This window comes from Ursus americanus, chromosome 24, assembly GCF_024610735.1.
Source record: "Ursus americanus isolate L20-20 chromosome 24, mUrsAme1.1.p, whole genome shotgun sequence".
Taxonomy (NCBI): Eukaryota; Metazoa; Chordata; class Mammalia; order Carnivora; family Ursidae; genus Ursus; species Ursus americanus.
The window spans coordinates 8,088,164-8,104,262 of record NC_142150.1 but is presented as its reverse complement, the minus strand read 5'-3'; the positions used below and the strand labels follow the sequence as shown (position 1 = coordinate 8,104,262).

Below are 16,099 nucleotides of genomic sequence, written 5' to 3'. Positions count from 1 at the left end.
AAGTAAGCCCCTCATAGTCAAAAATCACAAACACAGAAAGAAACGAGGCACCATACGAAAGTGATAGAAGACATAATGGGCAGTAAAATCAGACACACATAGACTTCAGCGCTGGAATTATCAGAGAAGTATAATATTGCCACGTCCGATAGGATTAAAGACATAAAAGGGAGAATTGACAGTGTGAACCAGCATCAAGAGATAAATCTCAAGTAGAACTTCAAGAAATTAGGGATGCCTGGGTGGCTCAGTCAGTTAAGCGTCTGCCTTCAGCTCAAGTCATGATCCCTAGTGTCCTGGGATCAAGTCCCGCATTGGGCTCCTTGTTTGGTAGGGAGACTGCTTCTCCCTCTGCCTCTGCCCCTCTCCCTGCTTGTGTGCTCTCTCTCTGTCTCTCTCTCTCTCTCTCTCTTTTTCTCTGACAAATAAATACATCTAAAAAAAAAAAAGAACTTCTAGAAATTAATACCATAAAAAATAAATTTAAAATTCAGTGGATGGATTAAACAGAAGATTAGACACAGTGCAAAAGAGACTTGTAACCTAGAAAATTACCCAGAAAGCTGCCCAGGACACAAAGAGATAGAAAATAAGAAAGAACTTAAGTGATATGGAAAAATAGAAAAAGAAACTTTAACGTATTAGACCTCCGGAAAGAATTAGTAATAAAAATCATGGTAAGAATTAGCAAGTATGTAGGACTTATATGAGTCCCTATTCTAAGCTGTTACATAATTACTCCATTATTCTTCACAACAAACCTATAGTTTTGGGTCAGTGAATAAGTGAGTAAATAAATTTTTCTGATTCTTTTAGATGCTTCACAGTTAAGTTTTTAAAGAGAATGGCAAGAAACTCAATTTGGCCGCAGCAGGGGCACGTGAGAGGAAGTCATAGGAGATTAAGCCGAAAATATTAGCTGTCTCTAGCTGATCTGAAAATAAGCCAGCTAGCAAATACCGTGATGTAGAGGGAGAACGGTGACGAAGTGCACAGCATGCTAAATTCCTTATCTTTCATAAGGGAACTCGATATTCCCTGCTGCTGTTATTGACAAATCAAAAGCAGAAATGTAGTTTTATTATACAAAGCCATAATAGTAACATCTAGAATAATTAAGAATGGAAACTGGAAATACTGGTTGCTGTTGGGAAATGAGTGTAGGAGAGACTTCACATTTCACTTTCTACACCCCAGTGTCATTTGAAATAAAACTAATGTGCCTATACTGTTTCTGTGACTAAATTTAAAAAGATCAAGTGAGCCAGGACAGGCAGGGCCTTGAATGCCAAGCAAGCAATTCTTTAGCCATGGAAACTCTTGCTGCTTGGTGGATGGTTTAATGCCCAGGCTCACGGAGAGCAGAAAAAGGCTCCAGAACAGCCATTCCTGACAAGGAGGGGGACCGGATGGGGTAAGATGGGGAGAGGCCGAGATAAGTGATTGGACTCCAGGCAAATGAGAAACATCTCGTGAAGTTTCTTGTCTGCCACATCTCCAGGACCTCATTTGCCGGTGCCGTTTGGGCAGGAAATCACAGGGGCTGCTCGGCATCCTGGTAAGCCTCAGGCGGTCACCAGATTTCACGCCCGCTGCTGCAGACCCCTTGCCATCCGGAGGGTAGAGAAGCACTCTCCGCCCTTTCTCAATCTCAAGAAAGCTCCTATTTCCTCTTCCCTACCCCCAGCAAGAAGAATGGTGCTCGGGTAAGAATTTGATCGAGAGCTACCTTCTTTCAAAGGCAGTTCTGTTTTCTTCCTCTTAGTCTGCATGCTTGTGAATTCATCTTAAGGGAGGGCGTGCGGGAAGCCAGGGCAGCCCACCGCAGATCAGGACACGTGAAGCTCCCGCACGGAGGCTTTGCGGGCCGCTAACTCGGACTGGGGGAGAGCCAAACGGGGTCCACCAGACTCTTCGGGCTTCTTTCCTATCTCCTTACACTCTCTCTTTCTCCCCAAACATTCAGATCTGCTACTATGGAGAGATGTATTTTGCTAATTTTAATTCAGGGAGCAAGATGGCATCCTGGCACGACATTCCAAAGCTGAATTGGTTTAATAACATCAGGTTTCACAGATTTGCTTGCTATTCAAAGGTGGTTTTTCTCCTTCGTATCCTTGTATCTGACATTGTCCAAGCAGAAAATACAGGGCACAAACTAATGGGGTAACTGAGAAGAATAATGAAAGGACCGGTTACACAGGTGTGGGCAGAGCTAAGGGAAATCTAGAACTGAAGAGTCCAGAGACAAGGCCTGAAGGGGAAAGGGACAAAGTTACCAGAACTCAGGAGGGCTGTGGCTGTAGGAAAGGGCCACCAGACAGGGGCAGAGTCCTTACAGAGCAACATGTCCCCTGCTAACTCACAGCCTGGCAGACAGAGAGAGCCAGAAAGTCACAAACCCCCAATCGCCCTCCTCCCAGCCTCCAGTTCCTGTCCCTGCCTCCCTATTCATTGAAAGCAACCAGGAGCCAGAGAGAGAGGGAGCCCACCGATGAGAATGATGAGGACGCAGAGGAAGGTAGAGAAGATGGAGATGAGATGTGATGGCAAATGGAAAATCCATTCCTTCTTTTTTTTTTTTTTTAAAGATGTTATTTAGGGGCACTTGGGTGGCTCAGTCGGTTAAGTGCCTACTTTCAGCTCAGGTCATGATCTCGGGGCCTTGGGATCAAGCCCCACGTTGGGCTGTCTGTCCATCAGGGAGCCTGCTTCTCCCTCTCACTCTCCCTCTGTGCTCGCTCTCTCTCAAATAAATAAATAAATAAATAAATAAATAAAAAGATGTGATTTATTTATTTGAGAGACAGAGAGAACTAGTTGGAGGAAGGACAGAGGGAGAAGCAGACTCCCCAGTGAACAGGGAGCCCAACACGGGGCTTGATCCCAAGACCGTGAGATCATGGCCTGAGCCGAAGGCAGACGCTTAACTGACTGAGCCACCCAAGTGCCTCAAAACCCATCTCTTCTCATGGCCTCCTTACAGTTGGTATTTCCTGGGACTTTCTCTCTCTGTGGGGTTGGCTCAATTTCTCAATTTCATCCTCAAGATGTTTGTTTGACTGTCTGCATCTCTCTACGTGGTGTCACTTCTTCAGAATAATCTTTCATTAGCATCATAAATGCCTTGAGAATGGGGTGCCTGAGTGGTTCAGTGGTTAAGGGTCTGCCTTCAGCTCAGGTCATGATCCCAGCGTCCTGGGATGGAGCCCCGCATCCTCCCCGCTCAGCCGAGAGTCTTCTTCTCCCTCTGCCCCTCCCCCCTGCTTGTGTGCTCTCTCTCTCTCCCGAATAAATAAATAAAATCTTTAAAAAAATAAATGCTTTGAGAATGGAGCATAGCTTTGTGAGGGGTTTTTTGTTTGTTTTTTAAAGGTGGGGGTAGACACGTATTTATAAATATCTCAGGTTTATGATTTTGACTGCTCTGGGAAGAAATCCATTGTAAGAGTGACTTAGACCGTGTCCCCCGCAACTGAGCAGGGGGCCAGGAGGAAAGTATTTCCTGTCCTTCATAAAACTGATGTGCTGGGCCATTTCTGGCCAAGAGGCTTGGCCATACTTATACCTGTCATTGCAAGAGGTCACGTTCTCTTCATGACTCCAAATCATGACCTCTTTTCTGGTGGATGGACCACCTTCAGTCCCTGAGATCGTCCAGAGCTCATGCCTGGGTCTTCCAACTTCCTGGCCCCTAAGAGGAAATCTCCGTCCCAGGCAGACGGAATGCCAAGCTCAGAGTCTGGTTGTCACCACACATAATCTGTCCAGACTTGTCTCCTCTTGCCTCCTGCAGACCTGACATGGGTAGAAGAGGTGTTTGAACCACAGAATGTTCCCGTGACAGTAGAAGGTCCATGTTGCAGTGGAGAGAGTCCAGACTTTAGAGTCAGAGAGAACTGGTCTGAATCCAGGTTCCAGAACTCCAAAGCAGTGTGGTGTTCAGCAAGTATCATTTTTTTAAAAGATTTTACTTATTTATTTATTTATTTGAGAGAGAAAGAGAGAGAGATGGAGCACAAGCACAGGGAGCTGCAGGCGGAGGGAGAAGCAGGCTTCCCTGCTGGGCAAGGACCCTGATGCCAGACTCATGACCTGAGCCGAAGGCAGACGCTTAACCCACTGAGCCACCCAGCAGTCTCCAGCAAGTATCTTCATCTCTTAACCTCTGCAAGCCTCCTTTTCCCTCCTCTGTAACATGGAGACAGTAATCCCCACGTAGCAGAGTGGCCCTGAGAATCAGTGAGCATACAGCGGGTGCTCAGTGTTGTTTGTGTTCCCAGGAATACCAGTGGAGGGTTTCTGAGCATCGATCCCACCGCCCCAGCCTGGGAGAGCACACTCACACCAGTGAATGGAAGTGACCAGGACTTTCTGCAAACTTTCCCCATGGAGATGCTGACCCTGGCCTTGCTGAGCCTCACCTTTGCCCTCGGTGGGCTGGTAGGAAACCTGATCGTGCTCTGGCTCCTGGGCTTCCGCATGCAGAGGAACGCCTTCTCCGTCTATATCCTCAACCTGGCAGGAGCCGACTTCCTTTTCCTCTCCTCCCAGGTTGTCTATTCCCTGCAGGCTCTCGTCAAATTCCATTCCATGCCCCTTTCCATCCCCAGCTTTTTCACCACCGTGTGGACCTTTGCTTACATCGCAAGCCTGAGCATTCTCAGTGCCCTTAGCACGGAGCGCTGCCTGTCGGTCCTGTGTCCCATCTGGTACCGCTGCCACCGCCCAAGACACACGTCAGCTCTGATGTGTGCCCTGCTCTGGGCCCTGTCCTTGCTTTTGAGCATCCTGGAAGGGAAGTACTGCGGCTTCCTGTTCCAGGATATTGACGATCATTGGTGTCAGGCGTTTGATTTCATCACTGCCGCCTGGCTGCTGTTCTTATTCGTGCTTCTCTCTGGGTCCAGCCTGGCCCTGGTGACCAGGTTCCTGCGCGGCTCCCATCGGATGCGGCTGACCAGGCTGTATGTGACCATAGCTCTCACAGTGCTGGTCTTCCTCCTCTGCGGCCTGCCCTTCGGCATTCACTGGTTCCTCTTACACTGGATCCAGACGAGCTCTGATACAGTCCTCAGGCATCTCTGTCTGGTTGCAATTGTCCTGTCCTGTGTCAACAGCTGTGTCAACCCGATCATTTACTTCTTCGTTGGCTCCTGTAGACAGCGGTGGCCCCAGCGGCACAAGACCCTCAAAATGGTCCTCCAGAGAGCTCTGCAGGATGGATCGGGAGGGGGGGGAGAGTGAAACCAGCCTTCCTCGGGACACTCTGGGGAGGGCGAGAAGCAGCCTGGTGTCCTGATTCAGAGTCGGCCTCCCTCAGACAAATGCGGCTTTGAGAGCCAGCGTTCTCCCCATCAGTTTGGGAGGTTTTCTTGACTTCCCTCAGGCTCCGGGTGCCCTGATCTTAAAACCTTAAAGTTTTAAGATAAAGCTTAAGGTTGAGACAATGATCTTTCTCGTGAGGACTGAGACAGCGCCTGTCAAGCAAACACTGAAGTGCCGCGCCTCAAGGACGGCCTCACCCAGGGCCTTCCCACCATCCCGAGCTTTGCCAATTCTCGGGTCCCCTCCTGAAGTATCCCACCCTCAGCGGAGGCTGTACGCGGTGCAGGAAAGGTCGACAGTTTCTTCGGTCACTGCACTCAGGAGGGACTAGAAGGACATTCCATCACAAATTTCTGTGGTCACCCTCTTGCTATCTGCCTCCAAAAAATTAAAAGAAGTAAAAGTGCAGTCTAGCCCCAAACAGCCATCAGTCTTCTTTGATTTTGGAAGGCCCTCGCATAGCTCCCTAGCTTAATGAATGTTTATTGAATAAATGACTTCATGAATGAATTAATGATGAATTTTTACACCAAGCCTGTGTTCAATGTCCATTTACCAGATTTGAGTCACCATCCATTTCTTTCTTTCACTATTTTCGGTTTGTGCAAGCACAAAGTTGAGTTTTGTTAACTGGACAAATCGACGTCAAAGCATGCTCAAGGTGGGAGGTGAGTCGTCTTGCTGTGACTTCCTGTCCCGCGCCCGCCAGTGGAACCCCACGTGCGTCCCTTCTCACTCCCGCCCCCGTGCCTTTGCCCTGGCTCCCCCTCTCTGCAGCTCTCTGATCCTCACGGCACGTCCCCAGTGGGTCTTACTAGACTCTGTGCTCTCCGAGGACAGGCTCTTCGTCAGATTCCCCTTTCACTCCACAGGGCTCGCAACATTCATTTCATTAATCCGATTACAGGAAAGCATTTCTAAAGTGACGTGTTCTGTAAAAATATGTGACGTTTAAATGTTGCATCGTCTAATAATTTTTCAGTTCTTTGATTGAGGTATAAGTGGGAGAGAGTGACGGCACAGATCGTAAGTGTATGGTCCAGTGAGTTGTAGCAAGGATACACCAGGTGACCCAAACCCCAAGCAAAACACAACACATTTTCATCACCTCCGAAAGTTCCCTCAGGTTCCCCCCAGACATTCCTCCTGCCCCAGAGGCAATGATCATTCCTACTTCTATCAGCAAAGATGAGTTTTACCTGACCTTTGATTTCATCTATTTAGGATCATTCAATGTACTCTTTTGTTCCTCTCTTGTATCGCTCAGCATAATATTTTTAAGATTTACCCAGGCCATGGCACTGCCTATGTCAGTAGCTCGTCCATGTGATAAAGCTGAGGATATACCACCATTAGTTTTCATATTGATAGATCTCTATGTAGTATTCCATTATGGGATATTGTGAGTAAAGCTACTGTGAGCATTCTTATTCGAGTCTTTGTTTCCGGATATATGTTTTTATGTCTCTCGGGTAAATAACCTGACGTAACAGTGCCAGGTCACAGAAGGATGTATGCTCGCCTCTGAGAAATTTCCAACCTCTTTTCTTTTCTTTCTTTTTTTTTTTTTTTGACTTTGAACTGGATTTTTCTTTGAATTGAATCTTTATTTTTTTATAATAATATTTTTTTATTATATTATGTTAGTCATCATACAGTACATCCCTGGTTTTTGATGTAAAGTTCGATGATTCATTAGTTGCGTATAACACCCAGTGCACCATGCAATACGTGCCCTCCTTACTACCCATCACCGGTCTATCCCAATCCCCCACCCCCCTCCCCTCTGAAGCCCTCAGTTCTAAAGTGGTTGTGCTATTCCGTATCCCCACCAGCAACATCTGAAAGTGCCAGTTGCCCCAAACCCTTCTTAACAAACATTGCCAGTCTTCTGAATTTTAGTCATTCTAATGAGTGTGAAGTGGCATCTCATTGTGTTTTAATTTGCATTTCCGAAATGACTTAGGAAATTGGCCTCTTTCCGCGTGCTTATTGGCTACTTGTATTTTTTTGAAGTGTCTAAGTTTTGCCCGTTTTTATTAAGTGTTTCCCTTTTTTGTTATTTGTAGGAGTTTCTATTTATGCTGAATCTTTCCTTAGTTATGTGTGTTATAAATATTCATCCAGTTGGTGGTTTGCGTGTTCATTTTTAATGAATTTTGTATTTTAGAGCACTTTTAGATGTATGGAAAAATTTCACAGAAAGTACAGTGGGTTCCCATATACTCCCTCTCCCCATCCCCACTCCCCTCCCACAGTTTCTCCTATTACTAACACTTTCCATTAATGTGGCACACTTATTTAAATTGATGTACCAATACAGACACGTTATTATAAAGTGAAGTCCATAGTTTACTTAGGGTTCTTTGGATCGCTCACTGGATTTGACCGATGCAGAACATCACGTACCCACCACGACAGTATCATATAGAGCGGTTTCTCTGGCCCCAGAAATTGAGTATCTAGGTATAGGGGCTTTCTAAAAATTATTATTATTTATCCTGGTTCAGGTTCTCTGAGCTACCTGGATCTGTAGTTTGGTACCTGCAAATAATTTGGAAAGCTCTTAGCCATTATTACTTCAAGGAGATCTTCTGTTCCTTTCCTTCTTCTCTTTTTAATATCCCTATGCTATGTATTCTATACCTTTTGTAATCAGCCCACAGCTCTTGAACAGTCTGTTTCATTTTTTCAGACTTTCTTTCTCTTCGCCTTTCAGTTTGGGAAGTTTCTAGTAGCTTATCTTAAGGCTTACCGATCCTTCAGAAAAGAGCTCGTCTACTGATGAGCCCATCAAGGGCCTTCTTCACTTATGTTACATGTTTTTATTTTTAGCATTTCCCTTTTCTTAGAATCTCTACCTTTCCACTGATAGTGTTCATCTGCTCCTGCACGTTGCCCACTTTTCCCAGAAGATTCCTTAGCATACTAATCACAGTTCATTTAAATTCCCAGTCTCATAATTCCAAATTCTCAGCCCTATCCTAAATTCTTTACATCTTATCTGGGGAGTCAGTTGATCTTGTTGCTAATAGTGGTAAGTTAAAAAACAGAAATGTTAGTTTACTGATCAAAGCTATAACTAATAAATGATTTGGAAGAAAAACTGATGAGTCATTGCTTCTGGAGAATGGGATCCAGGAAGTCTTGTACCATTTATTTGGCACACTTCGACATCATCTGGAAAGAAAGTGTAAACCCAAGTGCGTTACTAACTATGACAACGAAAAAGCGTGCAACAGGCTCTGGAGGGCCTTGAATGACAAGTACAGAGAGTATGCTTTACTCTAGTTATAAAGCTTCCTAGCCCAGGCTCACGTTACCTGGCATTGCTGCCCAGTTGGCAGCAAATGGGTACAAAACAACACTCCTTTGCAGGCATGGACACTGGATGGGGCGGGGGCTGGGGGAGTGGGGGGGTGGGGAGATGGGCAGAGGTGAAGCGATAGGAGTAGAGTCAGATCAAATGTCGAGAAACATCTCATGAGGAGGCATGACTCAGAGAACCCCACACTCACTTGCCAGCACATGCCTGTACAGGAAATCACGGGAGCTGATCAGCATCTGATCAGCCTCATTCCAGCACCGGGCTTCACCCCTGCTCCTGGGCAGAGAAGTGTCCTGCAGCAGCGGTCAGTCACAGGAGGCTTTCTCTTCCGTACAGGTCAGCGTGTGGCCTCCTGCAGAAAGACTAGAAGAAAAGCACCTTCATCAAGTATTTATTTCCAAAGCCACTGTTGGGTTTTTCCTCCTAGTGCACATCCATGTAACTTGATCTGGGGGTGCAGTATTCAGGGGCTCCTGCAGGAAAAAAACAGGAGGCATGGAGCACCTTCCGGCTGCGTTGGCTGGCAGCCTTGGCTGTGGAAATCTGAACTGGTAAACTCACCTTGCTCCCCACCATTAGACCCTTGTCCCACTCACCCCTCCATCTCAACCATTCAAATTGTGCTGTCATGGTGAGAAATCTGTTGCTTTCCTTAATTTAGGGAGCAAGATTGGGAACACGCACGCATCCCGAAGCTAAAGTGCTGTGAATAACCCAGTCATCTGTTTGACTTGCTTTTTGAAATTTACTTTCCTTTCAGTATCTCTCAGGATGCCAGCAGCAAACAGATGGCCTAAAATGGGATACTTCAGAAGAGTTTAATTAAGGTACAATCTACCAATATGGGCAGATTTAGAGAAAATTACATGGGATGGTGACCAGCACCCCTCAGGAAAGTAATAGCAGGAGTCTTAAGATCACTAGGCTTGAAAGACAAGGGGAAGAAGGGGAAGAAGTTACCAGAGCTCAGAAGGGCTGTGGCTGTAGGAAAGGCCACTAGACAGGAGCGGAGTCCGTAGGCAGAGTAACATGTCCCCTGCTAACTCACAGCCTGGCAGAGAGAGAGAACCAGAAAGTCGCAGACCCCCAGTCTCCCTCCTGCCAACCCCCAGCTCCTGTCCCTGTCTCCCTTTCACTGAAAGCAACCAGGAGCCCGAGAGAGGGGGAACCCATCGATGAGGACGATGAGGACGCAGAGGAGGGTAGAGAACTTGGAAATGAGATTCGATGGCAAATGGAGGCAATCCATCTCTCCTATGGCCTCCTCACAGTATTTCCTGGGACTTTCTCTCTCGGTGTGATTGGATCAATTTCTCATTGTATCTCCTCAGAGTTTGATCACCTGCCCCCCTCTCTCTAAGGTCACTTTTTGGGAATAATCTCTCATTATCAACATAGATGCCTTGAGAATGGAATGTAGTGGGGTTTATTTTTTTTAAGTGTTGGGTACACAGGTATTTATACGTGTTTTAAATTTATGAGTTTTGTTGCTTTGGGAAGATATCCGTTACAATCGTGACTTAAACAAGAGAGAAGTTACAAGGGCCGAACCGGTGACTCCACGGCATCAGACACAGGGTACTTCCCACTCGATGCTCCTCATCCCCAGAGGTGACTTCATCCTACACGGCTCTACGCGGCTCCTAGACGCTTTAGCTTTCCATCCAGAGGTGAAGAGAAGGAAAGACACAATTCAGGAATTGGTGGCATCGCTTCTGCTCACTTCCCATTGGTCAACGCTAAGTTACATGGTGCCATCCAGCGTTAAGGGGGGCTGGGATTAGGATCATTTTTCTGGTCTAAAACTCACAGAATTATTATGTGAGAGAGGAGGGAAATGGATGTTTGGATCAACTAGCAGGTTCTATAGCCCTGAATCTCTCTCCCATTCCAAGCTCAAATGTGGATTTGGGGGGAAAGGGAGGAACTTCTCTCATAATGAATGAGGTAGCAGAGAACAATGGGAAAGGCTCAGGCAGGACTCCAGGAGACCAAGGCTGGTATTGGACCTGCTCTTCACAATGGGATCTCAGGAAAATCCCTTTGACTCTTTTAACCCTCAACTTTTTCCTGTGTTCAATGAGGATGTGATAAAAGATGGTCTCTAAGGGACATGTGCTGAATGCTGGGGACACGATGGTGAGCAACGTCAACCCAAAAAACCCAAACAGATCTGGGCATTACAAACTTTGAGTTTAATAAGGGAGATGAAGAAAAGAAAAACACGAACACTTATAAAGCAGAGCTTCAAACCGTATTCAGTTCCATGAGTGGAAACGCCATGTGCCCTGAGGGAGGACCACAGAGGCTGTGGATTTTCTGCATCGGCTCAGACCACACAGGACTGCAGGGACTAAGAGCGATGGATGATTCAGCCCACGATGCTAACTCTGGGGCCCAGTGGGTCTACCTGCTTCCATGCTGATACTCCTACCCTGTGTGAGCCCCTGGCCAGTCTGGACTGATGGAGCCTTTCTAGAGGCAAGAAGGGGCTGCTGGGTGTTATGCTTGGTTCTCAGTTGTCCTCTACCCACTCTTCTTTCTTCCATATTGGATGGGCTTCACTTCCTTGCTGCTTACACAATTTGCCTATTCTAGTTTAATAAAACACACAAGTGGTTGCCATTCTAGATTTGTCCCTGAGAGTCACTGGCTTCCTCCCGGCACCACCTTCCATGTGCAGTGGACACACCCCCCCGGTGGTGGGGCTGCAGGGCTTGGGAAAGGTGAGGGCTCTGACACAGACTTCTGTCTGGGTTTGTTACCAAAATCCAACTTCAGCGGCTGCCGCTCAAAAGCCAAACTCGAGAGACAGGTGTTAGTTGAAAAGGAAAGGTTGCTTTATTCAGGAGGCCAGCAACCTGGAGAGGCTGAGAACAGATGGCCGAAGACCTCTTTGAGATTCTGGGTTAAGGATCAAGTGGGCATTTTTTTTTTTTAAAGAGAGAGAGCACACATGAGTGGGGTAGGGGGAGCAGGGGAGGGGCAGTGGGAGAGGAAGAGAAACAATCCCAAGCCGACTCCACACCCAACACAGAGCCCCATGCAAGGCCAACCCCATGACCCAGAGACCTCGACCTGAGCTGAAATCCAAGTCTGACGCTCAACTGACTGAGCCACCGAGGTGCCCGTCAAGTGGGGTTTTTAAAGGGGAAATTCAGGGTAGGAGATTACATGCATATTGATGAAAAGAGTGAAGAGACTTATGACTATTCATGAGGAAAGGCAGAGCATGTGTATTGAACAAACAATGCAACATACATCCCACATTCACTTTGGGGTGCAGATAGCATCAGAACGAGACAAAATTCAGTCCCTGACCTTAGGAGGTTATCTCCGAGGACAAGAGGAAGAGGCTATGGGCCTGCTCTGAGAGCTGGTATAAGCCAGATGTGGTTTTGGGCTCCTTATCCCAGGTAAGGACTGTAGGACCTTGCTTGTTCCTAGGCTGGAACTGTATCAGTTGACCCTGAGTCCAGGCGTCTGCAGAGACAGCTTGTGGGTTTGTTAGTGAGGTCTGAAAAGACACAATAGCTGATTAGGGGGAAACAGTTCTCTGAAAAACAAATTTTAACCTTTCTGCTGTTGTCCTGTTGTTGTTCCACACAGCCTATCCAGACTTATCTCCTCCTGCCTCCAGGGGACGTGTCAGTGGGGATATTTGGATCACAGAACATTCCTATGTCAGTAGGAGGTCTGTGTTGCAGTAGAGAGAGCCCAGGCTTTAAAGTTGGAGAGATCTGGGTTTGAATTCAGATTCCAGGACTCCAAAGCTGTGTGGCCTTCAGTAAGTATCGTAATCTCTGCAAACCTCCATTTCCCTCCTCCATAACATGGGGACAGTAACTTCCATGTCACAAGGTGGTCCCAGCAGGTGATCAAGTCTTGTTTGCGTTCCCAGGGACACCAATGGAGGACGTCCCTGGGAGTACATTCAGGTCAGTGATGAAGAGTCTCAGAAATGACTTTGAGAGTCAACGCTGCCCCATCAGCCTTGGCAATCATCCAATGTTCTCTCAACCTCGCCTCCAAAACTTCTCAGTGGTTCCCCGGAGTCTTCAAATTGATTGTTTTTACTCTGGTTCTTCCAGTTTTTCTCAGAGAAAGCATTTATTTGTGAATCTTCCTTATCAAATGCGCTTTCTTCCTTTCTTTTTTCTTTCATTTTTTTTCTTTGCAAATTTTCACTGCAGTGGAAGGGATCACTGTCCAAAAACCATAAAACCCTTGTTCATAATTGTTTTCTATCTGATAGTATAGGAAAAGAAGAGCCCTTATTTTCCCCTAAGACTATGTTTCCCTAAGACTCGCGTTTGGTCCCATGACTGGGGGTATTCTGCAGGTAGAAAGTTTGAATAAGTGAATTCTGCTACTTTTAATCTCATTGGGTTCTCTGAGTTTGGGAAAATGATGTCCTTTGAGGTATACTCTCTACCTGCAGAAGAAAAGTCCAGGTGAATGAGAGACTGTGGACGCTGGGAAACCAACTGAGGGCTTCAGAGGGGAGGGGGTGGGGGATGGGATAGGCCAGTGATGGGTATTAAGGAGGGCACGTATTGCATGGTGCACTGGGTGTTATACGCAAATAATGAATCATGGAACATTACACCAAAAACTAAGGATATACTGTATGGTGACTAACGTAACAATAAAAATTATTATTAAAAAAAAAAGAATAGTCCAGGTAATTCAGTCTATGAAAAGTTCTCTGGTGGCATTTGTCCACAGCATGGTGACAGCTGGCCTTAAGTTCTAATAAAGAAAACCATAGCTTTTGCCTTTGAGAATTGGTAAATGGCTGTTCAGCTCTGGCCTCAACCAGCGTAGAGTCAAGAAATATGCCCCGCCAGTTCTAATTTGGCCATTGCAACCAGTATTGATTTCAAAATAGAAATTATCTTGGAAACCACTTATTATTAGCTTACAGATATTAGGTTTGGGGACACTCTGTAAGCCTCAAGATTTTGTACCAATTGTTCTGGCTGTGACTTTTCGTCCATTTCATGGTCAGTCCCCATAAGGAGCAGGATTGGAAACATCTGATCCTTCCATAGTTATACCAGTCGTATTGATAAAAACTAAGAGTCAGTACAGAATTCCAGACTATTCTCTGCAAGTGGTTACTCACTCCTCACTGAACTCAGCAGACAGGGAGAGGCCACCATGAGATGATGCAACAACACAACAGGCTGTCTGCTCCTCACAGACTGTGAGACTGCCCTCGGCTTTACCTGCAGAGAGAGGAGCTAACCAATGAACACTGAGAACTCAGCCTGAGTGCAGGGTGGGGGAGGAGGCAGGGAGAGATGGCTGTAACCTCCGTGCCAGACAGATGCCACTGTGATGTCACTGACACAGACTGAGGGTTCCGATGACAGTCAGCCCTGGGAGCCTTGTGATAGCCTCAACTGTACAGCTTTGGTGGAATACATCCATCATGAGGAGGTCTGTAGAGAAGTTTCATCTAGTGTGTGAATCAAAGACTATTGGGCTTCACTGAGGCAATGGGTTCTTTTGATGTCAGTGGCGTTCCTCTTCATATTGGCTGCAAGGAGATAGAGTCCCTGGAGACTTAAGCTTAGCCACTGCCGCCCACACTGAACTTGCTTGACCCTGACATCCCTCTTTGACAGCAGTTACAACATTGTGCCAGAAGGACTCCTCCTCCACCACACTGTGAAGTCCTTGAGAACAGATAGCATGTCTTTGAATCCCTAGTGCGTGGGACTTGCCCTGCCATTTTGAAGATGCTCAGCAAATATTTTTTCAAGTAAGTCCTATCTGGAGATCATGGTGTTGTCCAGCTTCTTCCAGAAAAGACTGGCTTTTTCACCAGGCGCTACCGTAGCACCAGCAAGCATCTCCCACTCAAGAGAGCAGAAAGTGTCCTCTGGAGTCAGTCAGTCTGAGGAAGGCTCTTCCCGTCGTTGCAAGTCTGTTTGCTGTCTCTGAGGGGCAAAGAACAAGGAAAGGAAAGTGTCTGCTCACGAGCCTCTTCTTCCCAAAGCTAATGATGAACGTCCTTAGAGCTTCACCTTGGGGTGGGTCATGCGGGACATCCAGGAGTTTCCTTCAGGGAGAGAGAAAAGATTTGAAAGTCCCTCATGGCACGTTTGGGAGACATCCACAACTGTTTATTTGTGTATGAATTCAACCAACATTATTTAAACCTACTTTATCAGCACTGCGCTATTTCTGTGTGGTGTAGACACCTTTTCAATAAGTCTCTGGTGAAGAGACTCTATCTTTTGAACCAACCCTGTTCATTCCACCTCAAACACGTATTGATTGATGTCCAGGAAACACTGAGTCCTCAGGGCCGTTCACTAACCCTCCAGGACCCCCGGGCACGAGAACCCTGATGTGCCTGCTTCATGAGAGCCAGCTGGGTCTGTTTCCAATCCTACTCATGCCGGCTGGACTTGCTCATGTAATTGCCCAACTTAACAAAATACAATGTAAATCAATGGAACAAGAGAATGAAAGGAGAATTATCATTTCAATGAAAATCTATAGGAATGTTTAAAAGGTCAATGAAAGCTAGTCTCAAAACTATTATTATTGAATTAGCCTGGCAACTCTACTAGATTGAAGAAAATCTAGCAGTCTTGAAAAATTTCCTCATGCAGAATGCTATACATATGACGTTATGCTCTCCACTTTAATAAGTCCAACTGCAAATCACAGACACGGCTTAATGGATGTGCTTTCTGCAAGGAAGAGTAGAACTCTAATTGCTAATCCATATTCAAAGGGAAGTCCTTCTTTCCCCTGCATTTTTGGTGAATGAACTCTAGGAAAAAATAAAATATTTATACATATGTATCCTTTTTTATAATTGCCATTTCACAGATCTTTGCAATTAACCTATCCACTTGTAGGCTTGAATCTATCGTTAAGTGGGCTTTTCATAGCAAAGTCTCTCAGTCATTCTTCTGTTGATTCTATAAATAATAACTGAACATCTTCTATGTTCTAGCCCCTGTGCCAGGCACTGGAGATCCAAAGGCAGCACACCCATCTTCAAGGAACTCACAGGCTGTGGTAGGAAGGAGCCTGCAGCAAGACGGACTGCTGCCAAGGTGGGGGACAGAGCTCAGACCGTGACAAGATCCTTACTAAATATTTGCTGAATAAAGCCATTGAAGAATTTTTCTGAATATCTGAAATAGTTTCTAATTCAAATGAAAAAAGACAAGTAGCTTAATTTGACTGTAGCATGAAGCACATAAAAAGAAGTCGTAGGAGATAAGACTTATATTTTTTAATATCTACACCAAATCAAAATAAATAAATAAAAAATTTCATGGAGTGGAGGAAGGAAAATATGTTACGTGTGCTGAACCCTTTACATTTTATAAGAGAAGTCACTTGAGGGGCGCCTGGGTGGCTCCATCGGTTAAGCATCTGCTTTCAGCTCAGGTCATGATCTCAGGGTCCTGG

The 16,099-nt window shown here is 46.0% G+C and overlaps 1 protein-coding gene across 1 annotated transcript; it reads left to right on the top strand.

Annotated features, from left to right (window-relative positions):
* Window positions 1-4,314: 4,314 nt before the first annotated feature.
* MRGPRX2 (MAS related GPR family member X2) lies at window positions 4,315-5,302 on the top strand. Its single transcript, XM_045808665.2, is given in 2 exon segments — window positions 4,315-5,241; window positions 5,243-5,302. Coding segments are annotated over 2 exon segments (912 nt in total). The 5' UTR covers window positions 4,315-4,389.
* Window positions 5,303-16,099: the final 10,797 nt, after the last annotated feature.